Source organism: Strix uralensis, chromosome 2 (genome assembly GCF_047716275.1).
Source record: "Strix uralensis isolate ZFMK-TIS-50842 chromosome 2, bStrUra1, whole genome shotgun sequence".
NCBI lineage: Eukaryota > Metazoa > Chordata > Aves > Strigiformes > Strigidae > Strix > Strix uralensis.
The window spans coordinates 121,745,314-121,766,094 of NC_133973.1; the positions used below are offsets into that span (position 1 = coordinate 121,745,314).

A 20,781-nucleotide genomic window follows, 5' to 3' on the forward strand; every position below is an offset into this window, starting at 1 on the left:
CTCTTAGAAGGAGTCCTGAAAAAGGCACAATGCAATAGGTACTGAAATTTTCACTTCCATATTGGAGAATCAAAGAATGCTCACTTGTCCTATTTAAAATGAGCTTTTTTCAGTGAATTGAGCTAATGAAATTTAGGTCATGACAAATTTAGTCAGTGGACAAGTATGCCTTTGAGACTTTTCTTGAATCAAAGACTTTTCATCATAACTCTTGATGCCATGTCTATTCTTTCTATATTAATTTTAAGGTGTGTGACAGTGATGGTGAAGATCAATACATAAAAATCCTGGATTTTTGTAGAATACTTAGGTAATTGTCTTTAGAAATAATGGCCACCTTCTTTTCACCTCACACTGATATCAGTATTTCAGCAGGAAGGACGATATGCAGCCCCACTGGGAACTTAAGTATGTCCTGCCAAACAGAATGCACATATTTTCTTAAAAAATATTTGAACACTGATTTACTACAGTAAATCTTCAAAGGTAGTTGATACCACTTTTTTCACTCTAACCAATACTAGTTAAAAGTACTGCCTCTTTGTGTTATTCATGAGCACAGACTCAAACTTTATGACCCCGACAGATGTGTGCATGACCACTTTCATCCTTTTATCCATTCATATACTAATTATTTTTTTCTAGTTCCCATCAGAATCTTTGTATTTAAATAACAGAAAACAATTAGCCCATTTTCTTTTGAGCAACTAAAACACCAGAGACCAACCTGGCAATTTGTCACACTTCCCTTTGCTGACTGGCTATTTTGGCTACAACTTGCCAGTCTACCTCAGATTTGACTTTTATTGCTATTTTCATGACTCAGGTCTTTGTTAAATTACACAGAAAATCCTGAAGAGCTTTTAAGTAGTTTTGTTGTTTCTTTCAATAGAGGCCACATGGAATGAAGACTAACACTGCTGTTCTTCCCATCTGTTGGTTGTTGTTGCTTGTCTCAAAGGTTATCTTGTCATAATGGTGTTTGAGAGATGGATCTGCTCTGGGATACATACACTGACAGTCCCCCATTAAATTCAACTTGGTGAGGTGCTGTACTAGTTTAGCAGTCCAGATTGGTTCACTGTCTCCATTTCCCTCTGTGAAAATCATCCTTCCCACATGAGTACTAGCAGTCTATGACAAAAATCACTTAATCTTTTCTTGAATGAAAACAGTGAATGCTGTAACACATACATTCCAGATTTGACATTATCTGTTGCTGTCCTCTGAAACCATTTCTCCTTCCCAGACCTTTCCTGAAATAGGCACAACATAACTAGTGGTAACAGTTCAGTAACACTCTGGTTGATACTGTGCTTAAGATAAGCTTTCTCCTTGGCCCTATGTCTGAGATAACACACTTTCGCTAAAGTATCAGACTAAGTTTATATTCAAGGGATTAGTTACCAAGACCTGAAGACATTTCATAATTTCTTACATCAGAATGCTTCTGTGCAAATCCCTCCTGTTTGCCGAGAGCCACTGCAACATGATGATGGTCATCTAACAGGGTTTCCTAGTAAAGATAAAAAATGGCAACGTAAATGCATTTTCTTTACTCTGTTTCCAGCAAAAACTACATAAATGTTTAGAATATGGTTCAAAAGAATAGCAGAACATAATTTAAAATAGTTTAAAATAATGACATTCAAAAAGCAATAGTCCTTTTTAGCAGTTTTGTTGGTGAGCTCAAGGATGCAGATACATTAAAAAGTTAGCTGGGCTGAACTGGTTACTATAGGTTACCATCATCTCACCCATTTGTAGATATTTATATTTAAGTCTGTAACCTTAACATTCCTTTACCAGTCACTTCTAAATCACAAGACACATAACCCATCTTAGCTATCTGTTTCCCAGTGACATGAACCATGAATTTCTGGGAGGTATTCTGAAAAACAACAATGTAAGTGTAAACTTAAACCAATTGCTCACTCATTCTTGGCTTCAGACAGCATGTAAGATCACAACTTCAGATTTCTGACATGGCAGTCTGAGCACTGCTCTCTGTAAATACGAATCAATTTTTCCCAAAAAACATTTTTAGATATATAACTATATATTTAGTAATATTGTTTACCTACTTATTAGTTTTGCTTAAAAGTGTTTTCCTCTAGAAAGGCTAAGAATTCATCCTAAACAATTAATTTCAGAAAAAAACACTTCTAGATACTATTTCTGAATAACATTTAGGTCATAATCCTGTTGGCTTTTTTTTTTTAGTATATATAAAGGGGGTGGAATGTTTTCTTTGTTTCTTTATCCAAAAATTGTCACATACTTTCTGCAAAAACTTTGTAAAATGGAAATCAAGAATAACAAGAATTTTACCTAGAAAAATGAACAGATAGCATCATTAATCTGAAAATCAACTAGTAGTCTGGATATTCTCCTGGGAGGTATGACTGAAGCTCCAATTTCCACTTCCTTGGGAAGTGCTCTAACTGCACTATATTATAATATAAAGAAAACATCATGATGTCATATTTCCTGACATGTTGTTGGTTGCCTTTCTCTCTTCCTTTCAATCTAAGCAAAATGTCTTTTAAAACAATTCTGTCAGTCTGCATTATGCTTCCCCACAGTTCATCCACTATACAGAATTTTCAAAGATTTCAGTTGCAAGGATACCATTTCTTGTGATTCCCAAACAGCTCTGTATATAAAACAAAAAGTGCCAAGATGCTCAGCACAGATCTACTCAACCCAACTCAGCCAAGACAGCAGCTGCTCTAGTCATGTGTAGCAGCAGTACAACTACAAGGTTGGGGGACTTTACTGGCAAAGATGTGTGTCTTGGCAGATAGCTGCTGGTGTGGGAGTAGGACTATATTTTCATTTTGATCTCATCAGCACCAAAATTGTGCCTATTTGACAGATTCAGCAGTGAACTTCGTCTCTCTCACCTACTTAAAAACAAAATATCAAGCTCACGTTGTTTTACCTTTCTGAAGAGCACTAGTAAGAAAATTACTATTTCAATTCTGTCTAGATTAGAAGAAATATTTAATGCACATAACACTAACAAATCTGCAGTGAAAGTGGTATTTCCCATGACTGAAAGAGCTATAGGTGTACTTACTATGAAGTATTTTACTAGGTTTTCTGTTCCTTTACTAGGGTGCAAGACTGAAAATAAGTCAAGCATAAAGAATGCTATCTCAAGTTTGATGATATCTAACCAGTTGTACACATCATGCATATTTCTACAACTTCCTCAAAAATAAAAAAGATTATGAAAATTAGATGTTTGATCAAGTGTTGCTAAACAATTTATATAGTTCTAAGGTAGCAGTGTTTTGTGTTTGTCTAGATGGAAAAATGACTACATCAGTTTTTCATCACTTCATTTTCCCCCTTCTTTCATTTTTTGCATGTCTGAAGACTTAAAGTCTGATGAGAACAGAGGACACAGCACAGCACATTCAGCAGTGGCCTACATCTGTAGTCAGAAGTCTGCAAACAACTGCGTTACAGCTTTAAGCTAAATGCACAGAAATTTTTTTTTGTGAACATGCGTTACTTCTTGTTTGTGCAACTATAAACATATTATAAAGTCTTTTACATATTGTTAATAAAATAATTTTTTGTCAGCTCAAAGTTGCATTTAATAGGCTGTGACTCTTTAGATAACAGGGACTGTTCCTCTGCAGAGACCCTGCCCAATGGACAACGAATTCAGAAGTTTCCAACTCTTCACATATCTTCACATATCCACGTATCTCCACAAAGGATCACTTCATGTATCCACTGTGATCACAAAAGATTTTTCAGCATCTTACAATAAAACATTACAAATCATTCCCTTCATCTTATCTTTGCTGCTTCACAGAAATGTAAATCCAAAACAAACAGAAGGGAAGGAGCTCTTCCCTGGCCCCTACTAGCAGCCAGCAAAAACCTTAAGGTATGGAGTTAATGAAACACACGAAAACCATAAAAAAAAGAGCAAATCAGCTTGCTTCCCTATTCATCTGGAGATGTTGCTATATCAGCTTATAAACTAAATCCAACTTCTTAAATGGAAATAGATGACTAAACAAAAAGAGGACAACCATACAGAAATTCCTATGAGGTAAAGGAGGAATTCCTTTACCTTTGTTTTGTTAAGATTCCTCTCTATAAACCATAAAACATATAATGGATCAAAATTAGATCCATTACAGAATGGATCCAAATTAGATCCCAAACAGAATCAAAGTGTTAGAGGTGTTCAAGCTACAGGCACACTGAGACCTATAATGGCCTTATTTCAAAGGCTCAGCAGAATGATGTGTCTGGGATTCAAATCATCCTGGATTCACTCAACAACAGACAGCTTATGAGAAAACTGTACCTTCCCAGCCAGCAGAACTGACTGCTGTGTGAATTCAGGTCGATTAGCTAGTCTTAGAAGTAATAGTTTTCATTCCTATTTATTCCTGACAATACAACAGGATTAACTTCTCTTACTAGAGTGAAAGACTCCGTTACAGTTGCACACCAACACTGATTACTACATGTTTCAAATTGACCCATGTAATGTCAGTTTAAAATTCATATTTTGGAAGTAATGTGTTTGCATATAGAGAAACCAACCAAATATTTGTTGTGGAAAAAGACAAACAATTATTTGTGTAGCAGCAGGGATGCCAGGTGATTCTTAATCCCTGGGTAAGGTTTAGGACTAATTGGTTGTATAAATTTATAATCTGGTTGTATCCAAAATTTAGGTAGGGACAAAACAGAAGTGGGTTATGTCTCATTTAAGATTCTTCTTAAATCCAGTAAGTGCTATGCAGTCATTTTTCCTGATTAACTGTACGAAACTGGGACTAATAAGGGAAGTCATGCATACACTTAACATTTTGCAAATCAGTAATTAGGTTTTTTTTTTTTCCACGTATCAGATCTGCTATAGATTTACATATTATAAACTTATGTTTATCTCTTTAAATTATAAAACTTGTCATAATTGTTATTGATCAACTTCTTTCACTTTTAAAATTAGCTAGTACTTCATTCTGTAAGTTTATTTTCTTCAAAAGAAGTAAATGGAGCACACAGAATTACTCAATAGTAATCATCATCATCATAATGACTCCATCCTAAATTAACATCCTGATACAAATACTGTATCACTCTTTACTGGGTTAGTAAAGTTTTAATTATCACTAAACAAATTCACCTTTTTAAAATGAGCAAAGTGTGCACTGCCTATGTGAATAAAACACATTTAACATATCTTAAAATTAAATGTATGTTTTTAAATGAGGTTTTACTGTATTTTTTCTCCTACTCCTTCCGAAATAGTTGAAGGGAATCTGAGTAGCAATCTCTAGAGTACTGTATGAAAATAAGTGCCTAAAGCTAAACCCATCCATCAAGATCAAACACAAAAGGCTGTTTCTGAGCTACTGCCTTCTATCCAAGCTCAAAAATATATGAGAAGGAGAGGAGAGGAAAGACACTTTGAACAAAACTAAACCCTTGGTAAAGGGACAGCAAATAGTCAACTACACAACAAGGTAGTTCATTTGGTATTTACATTGAAACAACAGAAAAGGATTTTCTGTTAATGTTCACACAAAAATTCTATGTCCGATATGAACAGGTTTTGCTCTTGTTGTGAACAGTTACAGGGTGTCTGAACAGTGTCAACTTCGATTTGCTCTAATTCACTAGTACTTCTCTTGACCTTTTTGTCATGACAGGTATAAGGCGACAGATCCTCTTCTAGTCTTTATGCTTTTAAGTTGCTTTTTTCACATTACATAGTACTTTCTGAAGGAGATTTCAGAATATTTTCTGTAATTTTAAATGGGTAAAATTCCCTTTATCATTGTCTTCTATTTTTGGTAAATTAGATTATCTTTAAAATTGCAATAGAACAAACCAAAATATGTCATAATTGGATTTTAAGCAGCCTTGCTCTCTTCAGTCATCTCCTATCATATATAGGCAGATCTGAAAAGTAGAAGTGAGGTCGTTATATTTTTTTATTTGGTAGAAAAAAGTTCACTCAAGCAAACAGCACAAGAGGGAACACAAGGAAAATACTGTACCAGTAATATGCAGTCTTACAGGTGATTCTTAATGACTTCTCTTGGGTGACTCTTCCAGATTTCTCAAAATCAGTGTTTTCAGTTAACAAGTTGTTTCAGGAATTTGGCTCAAGGTCAAATAATGAAACAAAAAAAGGCTTTTTCAAAGTAAGAAAATGGGCACAAAATTAAAAGAAACTGGGGAGAAGACAAAAAAAGTAAAGTGATACTTAATTTTAGACTGGGGATTGGTAACTGAAAAATTATTTCTTTTTTTCCAATTTTATCATAATAGATGTTGATATTTAAATGAAATTATATACCAATTGAGTTTGTATCTAAATGTAACTTGATAATAAATCCTTTCTTTGAATTACTACAATCTGCCTTATTATAAGGCTGCACTCTTGAGAAGCAGGAGGGCGAGCATGGAAGAGGAGACATTCCTCAGACAAAAATTAAATTAAGCTTCTAGCAGTAATTACTAAGCAATAAGGAAAAATTAAATAATTATAAAGCATTTAAGTAATGCAGGGAGCTATCTACATCATCATCTTCAGGCTACTTTAGTCAATCAACCACATGCATCTCATCAAAGACCAAAACCAGGAGTTCCAGAAGTCAGAAGGAGTTCCAAAGAGGTAGATGCTTCCTTGACAATGGTACACTGTTACCATTAATACAGAAAGCATTCTATTACAAAATGTGTCACAGTCTTTCCTAAGATTTTCTTTTGCCAGTCTATAATTCCAACTAGTGAATTTCATGATGTAATCAATTCCTAGAGAGTATGGAGAAGGCTGATTTAGTTGGGTAGACTTTTAAAATAAACCAAAACCAAATGTGGCCAGAAATACTGAATGAAATGAACTGTGAAGAAGTCAACTTATACTACAACGTTAAACATTACTGGTACATTCATTCTTTTTTAATACATGCGTACCATACATGCAGCTTGTATACTACACAAAACAAGCATACAGCAGAAATTTGTCATTTAGATATGCTCTACTGGAACAGTCGTCTCCAACAACGTAGATATTTTCAAAACGTAAACACATATTGGAAACTGAATACTCTTACTGAAAAGTGCGCTTGACTTTTGTGAAATGGCGAAGTATGTATTCTTGGAGTTGCTAGTCAGCTCTATACCAGCTGCACAAACTTACGGCAGACTGGAACAAGGTGCCCTTTACAGACAATTTTAAGTGGTTGAATGAAAGTGCCTCTGGGGTGTAGAGAAATGGTATTGTGATTTATTTTTTTTTAAAGCTTGATTTCTTATGGTAATTAAATAATTTGAGACCATTGTATAGAATCCTAGAATCATTTAGGTTGAAAAAGAGTCTTAAGATCATCAAGTCCAACTGTTAACCTAACACTACCAAGTCCACCACTAAACCACGTCCCTATCAGTTTTTTCTCTATATACCCTTTAAACTACAGCAGATGTTATCGATCATTGCCTACCAAATCTAACAGCACAGATGTTTACTAATAAGTCTCAATAACTTTCAAGAAGAAAAAACAAAAACCCAAAACCCAACACTCAGATAGAAGATTGAGCCCCAACTAATGTTCCAGTTAAGCAAAAGCAAGTTTTTTGCACTTCTCCATTCCTACAGGCAGCAGCCAATCAGCACACTGTAACTCCAAACCCACAAATGCATGTGTTTCTACCAGCTTGTATGGACAAGAAGTAAGAAACCCAAAGGAGCTGAAGACACCTCCTCCATTTCAAACATTTAACATAAACACTAACTATGGGGTTAGTTAATCACTAGTCCCATTCTAGACCAACTGATGAAGAAACTTTAAAATCTCAGACACTGTTCAGAAGTCAGGTCTGACTATGCTACAGTTAACTTCCTGCGTGCCCTAGGATGAATTTCATGGAGTGCAAGAAACATACTCCAGGAACAGAAAAAATAAAAAGCCATTATAATGAATATATCTCTGAGGTGGTTTTGTGATCATCAAAAATACTTTAAAATGCTGCAGATTTATGTCCTAAGTTTTGATTGATATATGTTCAGTGTAGTTATACAGAATAAAGGTGTGAAGCTGCAATTAAAAAAATCAAATGTGCAATGCAACCTTATGGTGTTGAGACTGTTTATTGTTATTGAAAAAATAAATTTGAATATTTCTTACCTCAAATGTCCACTCTTCTTCTTTATCTCCATCCAGAAGCATTTTTGTCTCCTTATACACCTTCCCTACTTCCAGTTGCAATGGGGACACATTAAATTCAATTCTTTGCAAGTTAAAGCCAATTCCAACTCCAATAGCCTTTAAGAAGCTCTCCTTTAAGGCCTAAAACATGTAATAAATGTATTTTATTCATACTGGCTGTTTTCACACTGTTCTATAAACATTACTTCTGAGCAGACACTGTAGAGCAAATACCTTTAAGACTTACACTACTGTAAATGTGAAGGTAGACTGATGCAAATATCAAGAGAAAAAGTTATCACTGTTGTTAATACCTAGCCTAATGCTGCATTATAATGAATGTGCAACCAGAGTTACTAAGTGGCACATACAGATATGAACCCTTTACCTTGTTCTGGGTATATGTTTAAAACTAGTCGTAAATCCTTCTAGAAATGTCAGCTGTACTATGGTTCTCAAAGTCATTCTGACATTAAAAAAAAAAAAAATCACTAAAATATAAAACCCATTAAAGTATTATCTCCACATGAACATTACCATAATGAAAATAATAACAAAATATATCAAAAGAGAATGTGCAGGTTATAGCACTTCAGTCTTTAAATAGTAAAAAAAGTATTACCCAGTGTCGATGAAACATATCCAGCTGCATCCATTCATTACTCATAGACTTGATTACACACCACTCTGTTTCAGTAAACTGTCGCTCCATAATGCGAAAGAAATTTGGAATTGAGCTACTACCTATAAATTAGAAAGAGATATTTACAGACATTTTAGTAGAACATTAATTACCTGTTGTTATTGCTCTAGAAAAAAACTCTTAAGAAAAAAAGATATGAACCAACTCTGCTCTACAATCTGAATTTATATAGTCTTGTTCAGGATGCAGTATGAAGAAAACTCCACTCCTACACCAGCATTACTGCATTAAAAATGTGAAATAAACATATTGTATATTTTCAGCATTCTCTAAAAAGGAACATATTTAACCAGTGCTCAGCTACAGAATTAGCATATACAGTGTTTGACATCTGACAGCTTGATCTAGTAACATTTTATAAAGCAGCATACTGTTTGTCAGAATTCATCAAGCTATTCTGCCTCCTGCCCTTGGATGCTGGGATACAAAACACTTTTTTCAGAACATGTAGAAATACAACCTCCCAAATTTATCACATGCATATTAAGCCTTTTGAATTTATTCTGCAAGAAAAATGAGGTAGGGAGATGCCCGTAATAACAGTAAGAAAGATAGCAAGGAAAAAAAACCAAGACACCAAACCTTCAAAATCCTTAGATTAAATGTAAGCCTCTAAAAATAAGCACAGCTGTGTAGCACTGCAGCAGCTCTTCAGGGGCTACACCACTTTTCCCCACTAGTCTAAATATATTTTGCAGAAGACACTACAGACTGTTTGGTTATATTGATCAATGGCATTTCTATAATACACTGGAAGCTATGGACCTCATTACATGTTTGGCTAATCACCCACAGCCTATATCATTAATCAGCATACCATGCAATCTGTCCAACAGGGCTTACAGCTGGCTAAACAGACAGTAGCAGAAAGCAATCTATTTTCTTTTGCATGGACAATAAATATCTGAATAGAGACAATTCCACATATCGAGACAAAATTTTCCATAAATTACACAATGTTCTTATTAAAAAGAAAATATTAGACTTATTTAATCCAAAACAGTCTCCTCTCCCAATACCACACTACCTTTAAGAAGCCATCACTAAATAATTATTTAACGAAGATGCAGATTCTAAGCCTAGCTCTGCCACTGATTCTGTGAGTGACTATGGGCAAGGAACTTTCCTTCTCTACACTAACGTTCCCCATCTTAAGCCAGGGTTAAGCATATTAACCCTTCTCTGTAAAGTGGTTGTCTTCCACAGATATCTAAACAGTACATAAAAACAGGTATTGGCAGCAGTAATAATTGATCTGAACGAACTAATGTCACACTTAAAGTACACACTCAGGTTTTCTGACGATTTCCAAATCATATTGCCAAGTGTAATCTGACACACACATCACACAAGACATGGCAGCGACACTTCAGAGATGCCCTCAATTTCATTTATAGACTAAAGTGAAGAGAACATCTTAAGACAGAAATTTTGTTGACAGTTGCAGTAGTCAGCTAATGGAATGATCTAAAACAATCTAAGGACAGAACTAACTTTCCTCTCTGGAGAAAATGATGATACTGAAAAATAAAAGCAACCACAATTTCAAGTATGTTCTGATGGATTACCAAAGCAATGAAATATCCATCTACTTAGACAATCCAACTTCCCTAACACAATGAAAAATAACAAAAAAAAAATTGTTCCAATTGAAGAAAGGTTATAGCCTGTCATCCCTGAGTTTATATGGCCCATTTTATGATCAAATAACTGTGTTAACACCTGCTTCAAATAATCCACATATTTTTTCTTTCTCTTCTTCTCTCAAGTATTTAAAACAACAGTGATGAGGCAACAGCCTGTTCAGGTGATTCAAATTACAAAACATTCAAGAATGTCCTGGTGTACCCTTTCTCTTCCATTACCTTCAGAGTTCTCTCACTTTCAAAAACCCAGGGCTATCCACACTACCAGAGAAGGCTATCCAAGACTATCCACAATACAGTACCTTCAGCACCTAGAGGTGTATAATGCCTCCTGTGTTGTCACCATCCAAACCTTATCGCATGTGGTGAGTACACTCGATAATTAAACTGTTTAGCATACCAAGGGTATATCAAACCCATATGCTACTGCCTTTTCACTCCTTACCCCTTTTTTGTCCTAGGTTTCTTCAATTGTTCAGCTATCCTTCTTGATGCTTATGTTCAGACTTACACAGTACTTTCCCCTCCACTCGTCATCTGTCATGTCCCTCCTCTGAAAAGCTCAGGCACCGCTTTCTCCTGAACTGCCCTCCCATCCCATTTCCTTCCTAATACAGTACAGTTGCTTTGCTCTGAGGAATGGATCAGACTAGAGGAGCCAGGACTACTCTCCACAAATTACTAGCAGTACCATAGCCTGCCTAGTCCATTTCCCCATAATTGCCTCAATATCAGAGAAAGGAAGATTCACAGAATCATGGAAAAATTTAGGTTGGAGAGGACCTTTGGAGACCACCTGGTCCAATCATCTGTTGAAAACAGAGCTCTATGTTAGGTTACCCAGGGCACTGTCAACAGAGTCTTTCATCTCTTCTCCAGGCAACTTATTCCAGTGTTTTACTGTTCTCATGGTGAGGAATTGTTCTACTGAGACAGAATTCCCCCTGAAGCAACATGAGTTTGTTGCCTCTTGCTCTGTTCCGGAGCAGCCTCATGAAGACAGCTACCTATGTCTTCTCGACAGCTACCTTTCAGGTAGACTGGGATTAGATTCCCCTCCTCAGAAATTTTCTCCTCTTCAGGTTCCACAAACCCAGCTCCACCAACACAGGTCGAGTTCCCCAACCCTCTAATCACCTTGGTGGCCTTTCACTAATCCCTCTTCAATGTTCCCATGTCTCTCATGGCCTGGGGGATGAGAAGCGAACAAAATTAGAAGCAGCAGAAAGTTTTCTTTTAGATGCTACCCTTTCTGCTTTTATTCTGGGAACAAAAGCCTCAAGCGTACTTGTCACAATTTACAAAAACTTTCTTTGAAAGAATGGGAATAACTCCCATACAGCATTTATTCAGTTGGTTTTAAATTTGCATTTCTAAATTACCTCTCATTTGCCAACTTATTTCAGAAATAAACTCTTTTATCAATAATTATACAAACACTTGGATTTACTTCTGTGACCATTTCAATTCATTAATAATCCAAGTTCTAGATTACAAAATAATTACATTTCATTAAAAATATACCAAAGAACTTTCATGACAAATTATTCCATTATGCATACTTTAGAGCTAACAGCTATTTTGGATACAATTTTGGATTACACACAGTATAGTCTACAGACGATCATCTGAGGCACAGGGAGAGACAGGGTACCAGGGCCTTCACTGAACAACTGAGCTTCCTATTCTGATGATAACTTTCTCAGACCTTCCTGAGTATTTTTCCTCCTGTGTTTATTGCCTGTATTTTTCTCTCAGAGAAGTTTAGGAAAAGTGCTAAACATTTTTGGTAATCTCAAAGCCTACTCAAACTTAAGAGAAGAAAGAAAAAATGTGCCTCAATGTTTTAATGATCTTCATGAAGCCACAGTATTTTCTACAAGGGAAATACAAAGACCATGTAACAGAATACAAAAGAAACTAGAACGCAAGTTGGAACTCTGATAGGAAATAAAGGCAAGACAAAGAAGTATTTGTAAGGGTTATCAACCAGACAAATTAATCTTAAAAGTACTTTTAAAAGTTTCAGAGGATCTTCCCCAAGACTTAAAGTATTCACTGCAAAAATGACATAACATGATAAATATTTGCATAAACATAGTTAGGTTTTGGCTTTACCTTCAGACTTTTGTTAACCAAAAATGTGAACTCAGTATCTGCACTTCACTGTGCAGTGGTTTCTTCTTCTCTACAAGACAATACCAATTTTCTAAGAGAAATTTGGCTGCAGTGTGGAGTTCTGGTACATAAATGCTCTAAAATCCTTAATGCATGCAAACTTTAGTATTTTTCTAAGAGCAGGTTCTAAGAAAATTCTCTAAATAGATCTATGAACTGGAGAAGCATAATAAAAATGAACTGACAGTAAAAACTTGAAAAACAGATTCTCTGAAAGAACAAATGCTTTTATTGTCATGCACATGTATAATACAAATACTTCCAGAAATACTTCATCTTTACGTTTTCAATGATCAATGATAAGGCCAGACACTCACTGAAACTTATGTAATTGTACTCATGTTTCTTATTTAACTTACAGCAGTAAAGAAGAGAGATTCCTTTAAGATATGCCTATGCAGGTTGTAGAAAACTGTTCATATGATCTGTCCGTGCTTCTAAACATCCATGCATAAACAAGACCCAGAGCAGACGCCATACAGCTGCGTTCACACAGTACTGAGCCCTTGCTCATACAATCCAGCACTCTCTTCCCAGTGCTCAGGGTTATTCAGAAAACCACTTAAGCGTTGAGCGAAAACATTATGTGGGTATACAACTATGTGGAAAAATTTAATTGAAATGCTCAAACTGCATTTCAAATATTCCTTCTTGTAAGCCATATTTACAGCTTCTGAAGAATCGGAATTTAGATTCTGATTTCAATAAATCCCATATACTTACAGTAATCTTGTCCACGTCAGTGGCAAAGTGATTCCTGTAACACAAAATGTGTGCACTTCAGAAAAAATATTTGTGTAAATTACTTATTTAAATTGGTGAGCATCAGGATATTGCACAACATTTATCTGATTGGTCAAACATCTGACTAGGTGGAGGTTGATCACTGAAATGAAATAAATTCAATTTTGTGATTTTTAGGAATACATAAGAGAGATAAGACATGTTTTCATATGAGATTTCAAAAATAAATGGAGTTGGAAGCAGCAAAAATCAGGAAGCTTGTTCCACAGATGGCTTACGATCAATGGGAAAAGATACCTACCCCCTTTAACTATTAAAACTCTGAAAGAACACTCACTCACCTTTTGTTGGTTTGCTTTAAGAGAAGAAAAATTGTGATGGGAGCAGATCTATGAAAATACTGGATAAAAGGTTTCAAAAAAATAAATGAGAAAAATGCTGATTTAGATTCTATAGGGAATTGAGAGAGTGCATTTCAGCAGACAGAAAAACTGAGCTAGTGGCACAAAAGTTATTAACATCACAAGGGAATGGGAGGATAGGGATGAGATTTTTGAATTAAGCATGAAACCAAACTTGCCTGAGTTGAGGGGATTAATAAAAATAAGCTTCATTGTGACTGAGAGTTTTCTTGCTTTGAAATTTATTGTATTGATTACTGTAAATTAAGTATTCTGTCAAAAATCTAACAACATGTCTTTTCACAATTACCCCTATTAATACCTAAAAATAAGATTTTTATTTAGCATAGAAGCCTAATCATGAAATTGTTATTAATAAAGGCAGTTTTTCTTTTCAGAAATGCATATATCTGTTCAGTCATCAACCAAATAATTTCACTATAAACCTTATGAAAGTCTGAGTTAACAGCTAGAAATTTTGAATGTGGCAATCCTGGCAATGTAAACTTCAAAACTATTTCCAATGCTTTCTATAGATACTTCTTACTTGCCTATGCCACTTAATTTCCTAATTTACAGTTAACATATTGTTCAAAATTTACATAGCTTCTTTTCAAGAGAAACTGGGAAACAAACTTTAATTCTTTTCAATACTGAGCAGAATTATATTGCCCTTTCTCTCTCATTTGAAAATACATTTTCATTTGTACATGTTTTTATAGTTCACTCCTTTTCTCCTCTTTACACAAACTGTTGTGCATTCTTTTTGGATTTGTTCATAATAGCTAATATTCTGAAAGCATTTCTCTAGTTTACTGTAAACTCCTCACTTAAAAAAATTCTGTTACAGAGTATGACATCCTCTAAATACTGGAAGCAGTTTTTGTTTTTACATTGGATCATCTTGCTGAAAAGCAAGAGAGTCAACTAGAAAACTCTAACAAATTTAACCAAAACATACTACAACTTCTTTTCATAATAATTCACTGACAACAATTTGTCCCAGTATGATTGCCAGTATGTTCATTTGCATTAGAACAAAATTGACTGGGAGATTTAGCTATTCAATGGCTTAACTTTAAAAATCTTTTTTCCCTGGAATATATAGAGCTCTGACTCCTTCCCATAAAATTCATAAACTTGCTTCTTAGGGAACGGTAGCCAACACAGGAAAGGCATCTAGCAAATCTCTGACCAGTTCCTCCAGTTGGTGTTTAAAATACTTTGATATTCATAAGAGAAGCTACAGGTTTTATCCCTGAGACCAAGATATATTTTCATTGATTTTTCCTTAATCGACAAACACTTAAGCCTCACATCCCTATCACATCATAATGCAGATGTGAAATTATAGTAGTTCACAGAAAAAATTAAATGTAAAATTAACATAGTTGTGAAGGCAATCAATTTCTTACATATATACAGCTATTTCCCTGCTAATAAACTTTAAAGCACTTTAGATCCTTAAAAATATAATCTGAATAATCTTTCAAAAAATTGTCTTCTATGCATTAAAAAAAAAAATCTAAACCAAAAGTTTAGATTCATTAAATTAAAAATATACAACACCCCAAAAATTTCAGGAAGAGTGAGAACAAATAGTGAGATACTGGAAAAGAGTCCAATATACCTGTAAACATGCTCTACACAGGTAAGTGTGCACATTCATGTGTGTGCATATGTGTGTGCATTTTGGATTTTTTGCACAAACTATTTACATTGAAATATATAATGCCATCTTTTCCACTGCAATGACAACTGGGTATTTTATTAATTTTTTTCGTAAAGACTAGTCCAAAAATCTGCTTTGCATTTTCCCTGTAAAACAGCAAAACCTCAGACCAGATATAAAAGACTGATTTTAAAGATGTAGGAGTGAAGAATAAGAAAACATACTACATTCCCTAATCCTATTGGAGAAAATGCTTTAGAAATAGTAGATAAATACAGGGTAATTCTTCACCATCTTTCTACCTGATAAAAAAAGTCAAGCAAGCTGCATTCATAGGAAGATAAAAGACAATCAGAATTAAGACACATGTAATTTATGATGCAATTAATAGTGAAGATTACTATCCATAGAGCTAATACAGAAATCTTCATACTGGTGTGCTGTTTACATTGTTGCAAACATCAGGTCAATGATAAATCATCTTTGGTGATACAATGCACACTAGTAATTGTCCAGTTGTACCTGAGTTATTAAAACCATGACATGCCTTCTCAAAAATAGTGAGAAGAGTAGATAACTTTCTACCAGTTTTACAGTCTTCAAATTGTTTTGGTCAGATACAAATTAACTAGCTTTTACTGTAGTCTATATCCAAAACTATGGAAATGGAAAGCTAAAAGCTACTACTGCCAGCTCATTGATCAACTAATCCCCTGAAAAAACAAAACAAAACAACCAAACCCCAGAATGCTAACAGACTCCTGACTGCCTTGAACTGTATAAAAGAAACAGGTCAGTGATCAAGAACTCATATCTAATCAATAATAATGTCCTTTCAGATGGTAAATGGGCAAAGTGACAATGTGAAACATACTACCTAGCAAAATGAGACACAAGTATGAACAGATCAATCTACTTATTAATGTGAAACACAGGCTATCTATAAATTCTGCAACTAACAAACTGTATAGGATGAATAACATTTTGAGTCCTGGACTCTTGGGCTGACAATCCTTTTGGTGCAGGACACGAGCTATATTTGAACATGTTTTAATATCTCTAAAGAAAACCAAAGTACACTGATACAGAGGAAACATTTCTTCTGCAACAGATGCCCAAGGCCTAATTGTTTATTAATACCAACTAATCCTTGTACAGATGTTTAGAAACTGACAACCCAAGACAAATAATTAGCTAGATAAATGACTAACTTAGAAGAACCAGATAGAAAATTAACAAAGCATGTTTTTCAAATCTATTAGCTCACACAGCTTTACTGTGAATTGTAAATTGTATTTGCATTCTGTCACCTCTCCGCTTGCTGCCAGTATCCCGAAATTCTCCCAGTGATATATGTTAAACATCCATTCTTGTAACTACTGATGACATGCTTTATCTTGGCCTTAGAGAAGCAGCACTAACTTTAAGATGTGAGAAAATTTGAGGTTGCCCCCTTTGAATTACTCAGCATTTCCCAGATTGTAAAAATGGAAAAGCCATAAAGAGACCGACATAATTTGATGACATTTGGCATTTTCTCTGCAGTTAGGATTGTTAAGTCTTTGAAACCTTAGCAGTTTCTCTAATATTGCAATTGCATCACTGTGATTTGGTCTAACAGCAGTGATGAATATTTAAGCAAGGTGCCCTGATAGTCATTGTTAACCAAAAGCAAGTAAAGAATCATAATGAATTAGATCTCTACCTCCAAAACAGCACTGGAGAAATAGCAATTTTGACACAGGTATGGCTTAGATTAAAAAAAAAAAACAAAAAAACAAACAACCCAGAAGAAAAGTCACAAACTATTAACTGGATACCTCCCATCTGATCAATTTATAGGCATGTAGTGTATGGTCTGCAACAGATAGCTGCATTTTGTCATTTGTTCTGAAAATGCAAAAAAATGCCAGATCACCTCATATTTTGTTCAGACTCCACCATACTTTTACATGTTCATTGCATGCCAAACATTTAACTGTAATGTATACTTGCCATTGAAGAGCCTACTGACATAACCACACCTGAATGCAAGTGCATGGTTTTAGCCTGCTTCTGAGTTGATAAAAGTATTTAAAATACATGGGGTCTTAATCACTAAGATGATTCAGGAATCCCAAATTCTTTAAATGAAATGAAATTGCTTATAACTAAACAGTAATAGCAAAAAAGATAATGAGCAGTAACGAAATAAGAAACCCTTTCTTAACTTGTCCGTGTCAATGGTTATACCTTTTACTTGCTTAAGCTCTTTCCAAGAGGTTGTATGACCACAGCTAGCAGAGCTGTAGGTAGTCACAGTATTTCAGCAGAAAGGTAAATTACCCCATGAAAATGTCATTTTAATCAGTTTTCCAGTATAGAACATATCAAACAGTTAAAGCAATCATTTTTGTCAGAACAGCAGGAACTCTACTTCCTTTCAACACTCATGAGGTTATGATGCATCACACTAAAAATAAACACAAAATCCCAAAATCTAAATAAACACAAAAATAGACTTTCTTTTATAAAACCATTATGGTTGTGAGAACACAACTGTAGATGTAAAAAAAAGTCAAACTTGCTCAGATCTCTTTAAAGGTAAAAGACATTTAGGAACATAACATTTTAATGGAACTAGATCTTCTTCTGTTGCTCTTTAAAAAGACAATAAAAGCCTCAAGATGTTGCTAGTGCAAAAGCACCCACATATCAGGTATGTGCCTGACCATCTATAGCCTTACACTACAGTAATACTACCAAGCCACCAGATGTCTTAAACATTTTATTACATTTTGTGAAATAATGCACTAGAGGGCCTTTCTACACATACAGAAAGATTATATTGACTGAAACATCTGAAAACTAATCCTTCACTTAAAAATAAATATTTTAAAGAAAACTGACCACTTAATACCATCTACTCCCAGATGGTATTTGTCCCAGAAAACAGACAAACAAAAACCCACTGCTACGAGGATGACCACCCAATGTCAAAACTGGATCACTTCGTACCTCCAGCGAACAGAAATCAGATTAATTCTCACACTATACAATATACAACATGTGTGTGTACATATATATGTACATGCATATTCATAAATATGTATACAAAAAAGTATATCTATGTATGTATATACACAAACACACTGGTATGCGTGTATGCATGTGCATATATATATACACACGTATATATGGTGCTGCTGGAGATACACAGACGGAAATTCAAGTGCAAGGTGGATGACACCAAGTTCCATTTTTGCATTGAATCAGATATACTACAAAACAACATTATCCACATTGTATTGCTAATGGTTCCTACTGAACCATAAAAGTATTGAGATAATAGTAGCAGGAAAGGGTAGGTACTTTAGGGAAAATGTGATTATAGGGAGAGTATTCCCATCTCTAAGAAACTAGTACCACTGCAGAACCTGGGACTGCATTGGGATCTGCTTGGTACTTGGTATATAAATATTATGTTGGACAAAAGAGGGGGAGGAAAAGCCAATTCTCAGTACTAAGTCATCTTCACCTTCCACATAAATTTGACTACATGATTCACACTTCCTAACACCTCCTTGATTTGACTAATGCAGTTTTCCCTCCCTGCCCCGGAAGCTCTGCGACCTTAGAAAGCACAAGCTGATTCAGACTGAACTGCTTTCTCTGAAAGAGTCTGATGAGATCTCTCTCTTCTAAATTCAGTGTTTGGTGTGGAACTGGTCTTCAATATTGAGACACATGCACTCTGGGACTATGTCCTTTCACATCATGACATCCTACTGCAGGTAATCAAGCCGCTGAACATCAGAGTCCTTTGCAATGGCAAAAGTCAGGACACTGCACAGAGCCTGCCCCAGAACATGAATCTCACAGCCAGATCCAGTAAAAACATCCCTTATCATTTTCACCCTTAAAACATCCCCATTCCTCTGTATACACCTTCCTTCCCTCTTTTCCCCCTTCAAAATGAAGTCCAAAAAACCCCACAAGATGACAGAAGTAGTATTAGTGTTTTAAATTCGAGAATCAATCTCTCCTATGTAACAGTGAAAATAACTACGTAAGAACGTGCTTTAAAAAAAACCTTTTAAAGCCATTTGCTTGGCTTGCCAGCAGCTGAAAGACTTTGGCCCACTTGGCAGCTAAAACCCAGCATGTTTTGCTTGGTCTTCCCACAGAGAAAAGATAACAGTCAGCTAGTCATTCAGCATGTTGTCCCCCTGCATCCTTCCCTGCTATTAACACAAAAATCAACTTCTGCATAGCTCCAGACCAGGCACCGCAGGAGCTGTCTTTTATCCAGTCAACAGGCTATATAAGAAAAGATGCAAGAGGAAGATAAATGTTTTGCAACGTGGCAAAAACAGAGCACAGCCCACAACTGAAAAAACCTCAATGGTCCATTCACCTTTATCAGTTATATCTACTCTTGCAGATACTATCTCCAAGTGTTTGCTATGTTTTTATTAAATTGTTTTTTGCTAGGAAAAAGATCTACATATTTAGTACAAACCTCAACAATTTTGATGGACAGAAAAACTATACCGAGCAAGTACAATTTTTTAATGCACTACAAGATTGAACTTTCCATCAAAATGCAACACATCATGTAACACAGGCATGAATGCCTAGAACTTACAGCACCAATCCAATATAAGGCAAGAAAACAGCTACCTGCAGAAGTAGCAGAAGTCTCCTGGTCCTAAACTTTCCTGAAAACCTGACATGACAGCAGCAACCTGTCACCTTTAGTGAGGAAATATAAAAATATTTGCCTTGTCAAAACTCAGAATTTCTCTTAGAAAGCAAATACATCAGGGACATCCAGCTGAGGCTATATTTTTTTACAGTTACTGAGGGGAGATGTTAAATATTTAAGATGCTTTTCTACCATTTCATAAGTCAGCTTAAAAATCTGTAGATCTGTCTCTAAAACGTTGTCTCCCAACCTTGAAACTAATAAGAGCTCTGAACTGTAATTCTTGCACAGGCAACATCCAAACAAGCTTCTGACAACATGAATAAAGACAGCTTCTATTTTCCAACTCTTGCAACAAATATATGTGAGCTGAAGCTATTGGAAATGGGCAGTGTTAGTAAGAAACTCTTTGAAAAGCAAATTCTTAATACCTACATAATAATTACTTAAACTTGGCCTTCCTTTCACATCTTTCTACCAGACTTCCTTAATTTAGAAAGCCAAAGGTAACTGTCATTAGGGTGGGCTGAGAAGTATTTTTAGTTCTGTTAA

At 35.2% G+C, this 20,781-nt stretch overlaps 1 protein-coding gene across 6 annotated transcripts in view; it reads right to left on the reverse strand.

Moving 5' to 3' along the window:
- AASDHPPT (aminoadipate-semialdehyde dehydrogenase-phosphopantetheinyl transferase) overlaps positions 1-20,781 on the reverse strand; it is a 43,892-nt gene that overhangs the window by 15,037 nt on the left and 8,074 nt on the right. For 5 of the 6 annotated variants that reach the window (XR_012627721.1, XM_074860179.1, XM_074860178.1 and 2 more), the window contains exons 3-5: positions 8,821-8,942; positions 8,178-8,339; positions 1,439-1,516 (exon numbers count right to left, since the gene is read on the reverse strand). Coding sequence is in view for 5 of the 6 variants with exons in the window: in XM_074860179.1 (XP_074716280.1) it covers positions 1,439-1,516; positions 8,178-8,339; positions 8,821-8,942 (362 nt within the window). In the remaining variant the exon portion in view is untranslated. Of the gene's footprint in view, positions 1-309; positions 416-1,438; positions 1,517-8,177; positions 8,340-8,820; positions 8,943-20,781 lie in introns of those variants that run through there. The other variant, XM_074860176.1, reaches the window with a different exon arrangement.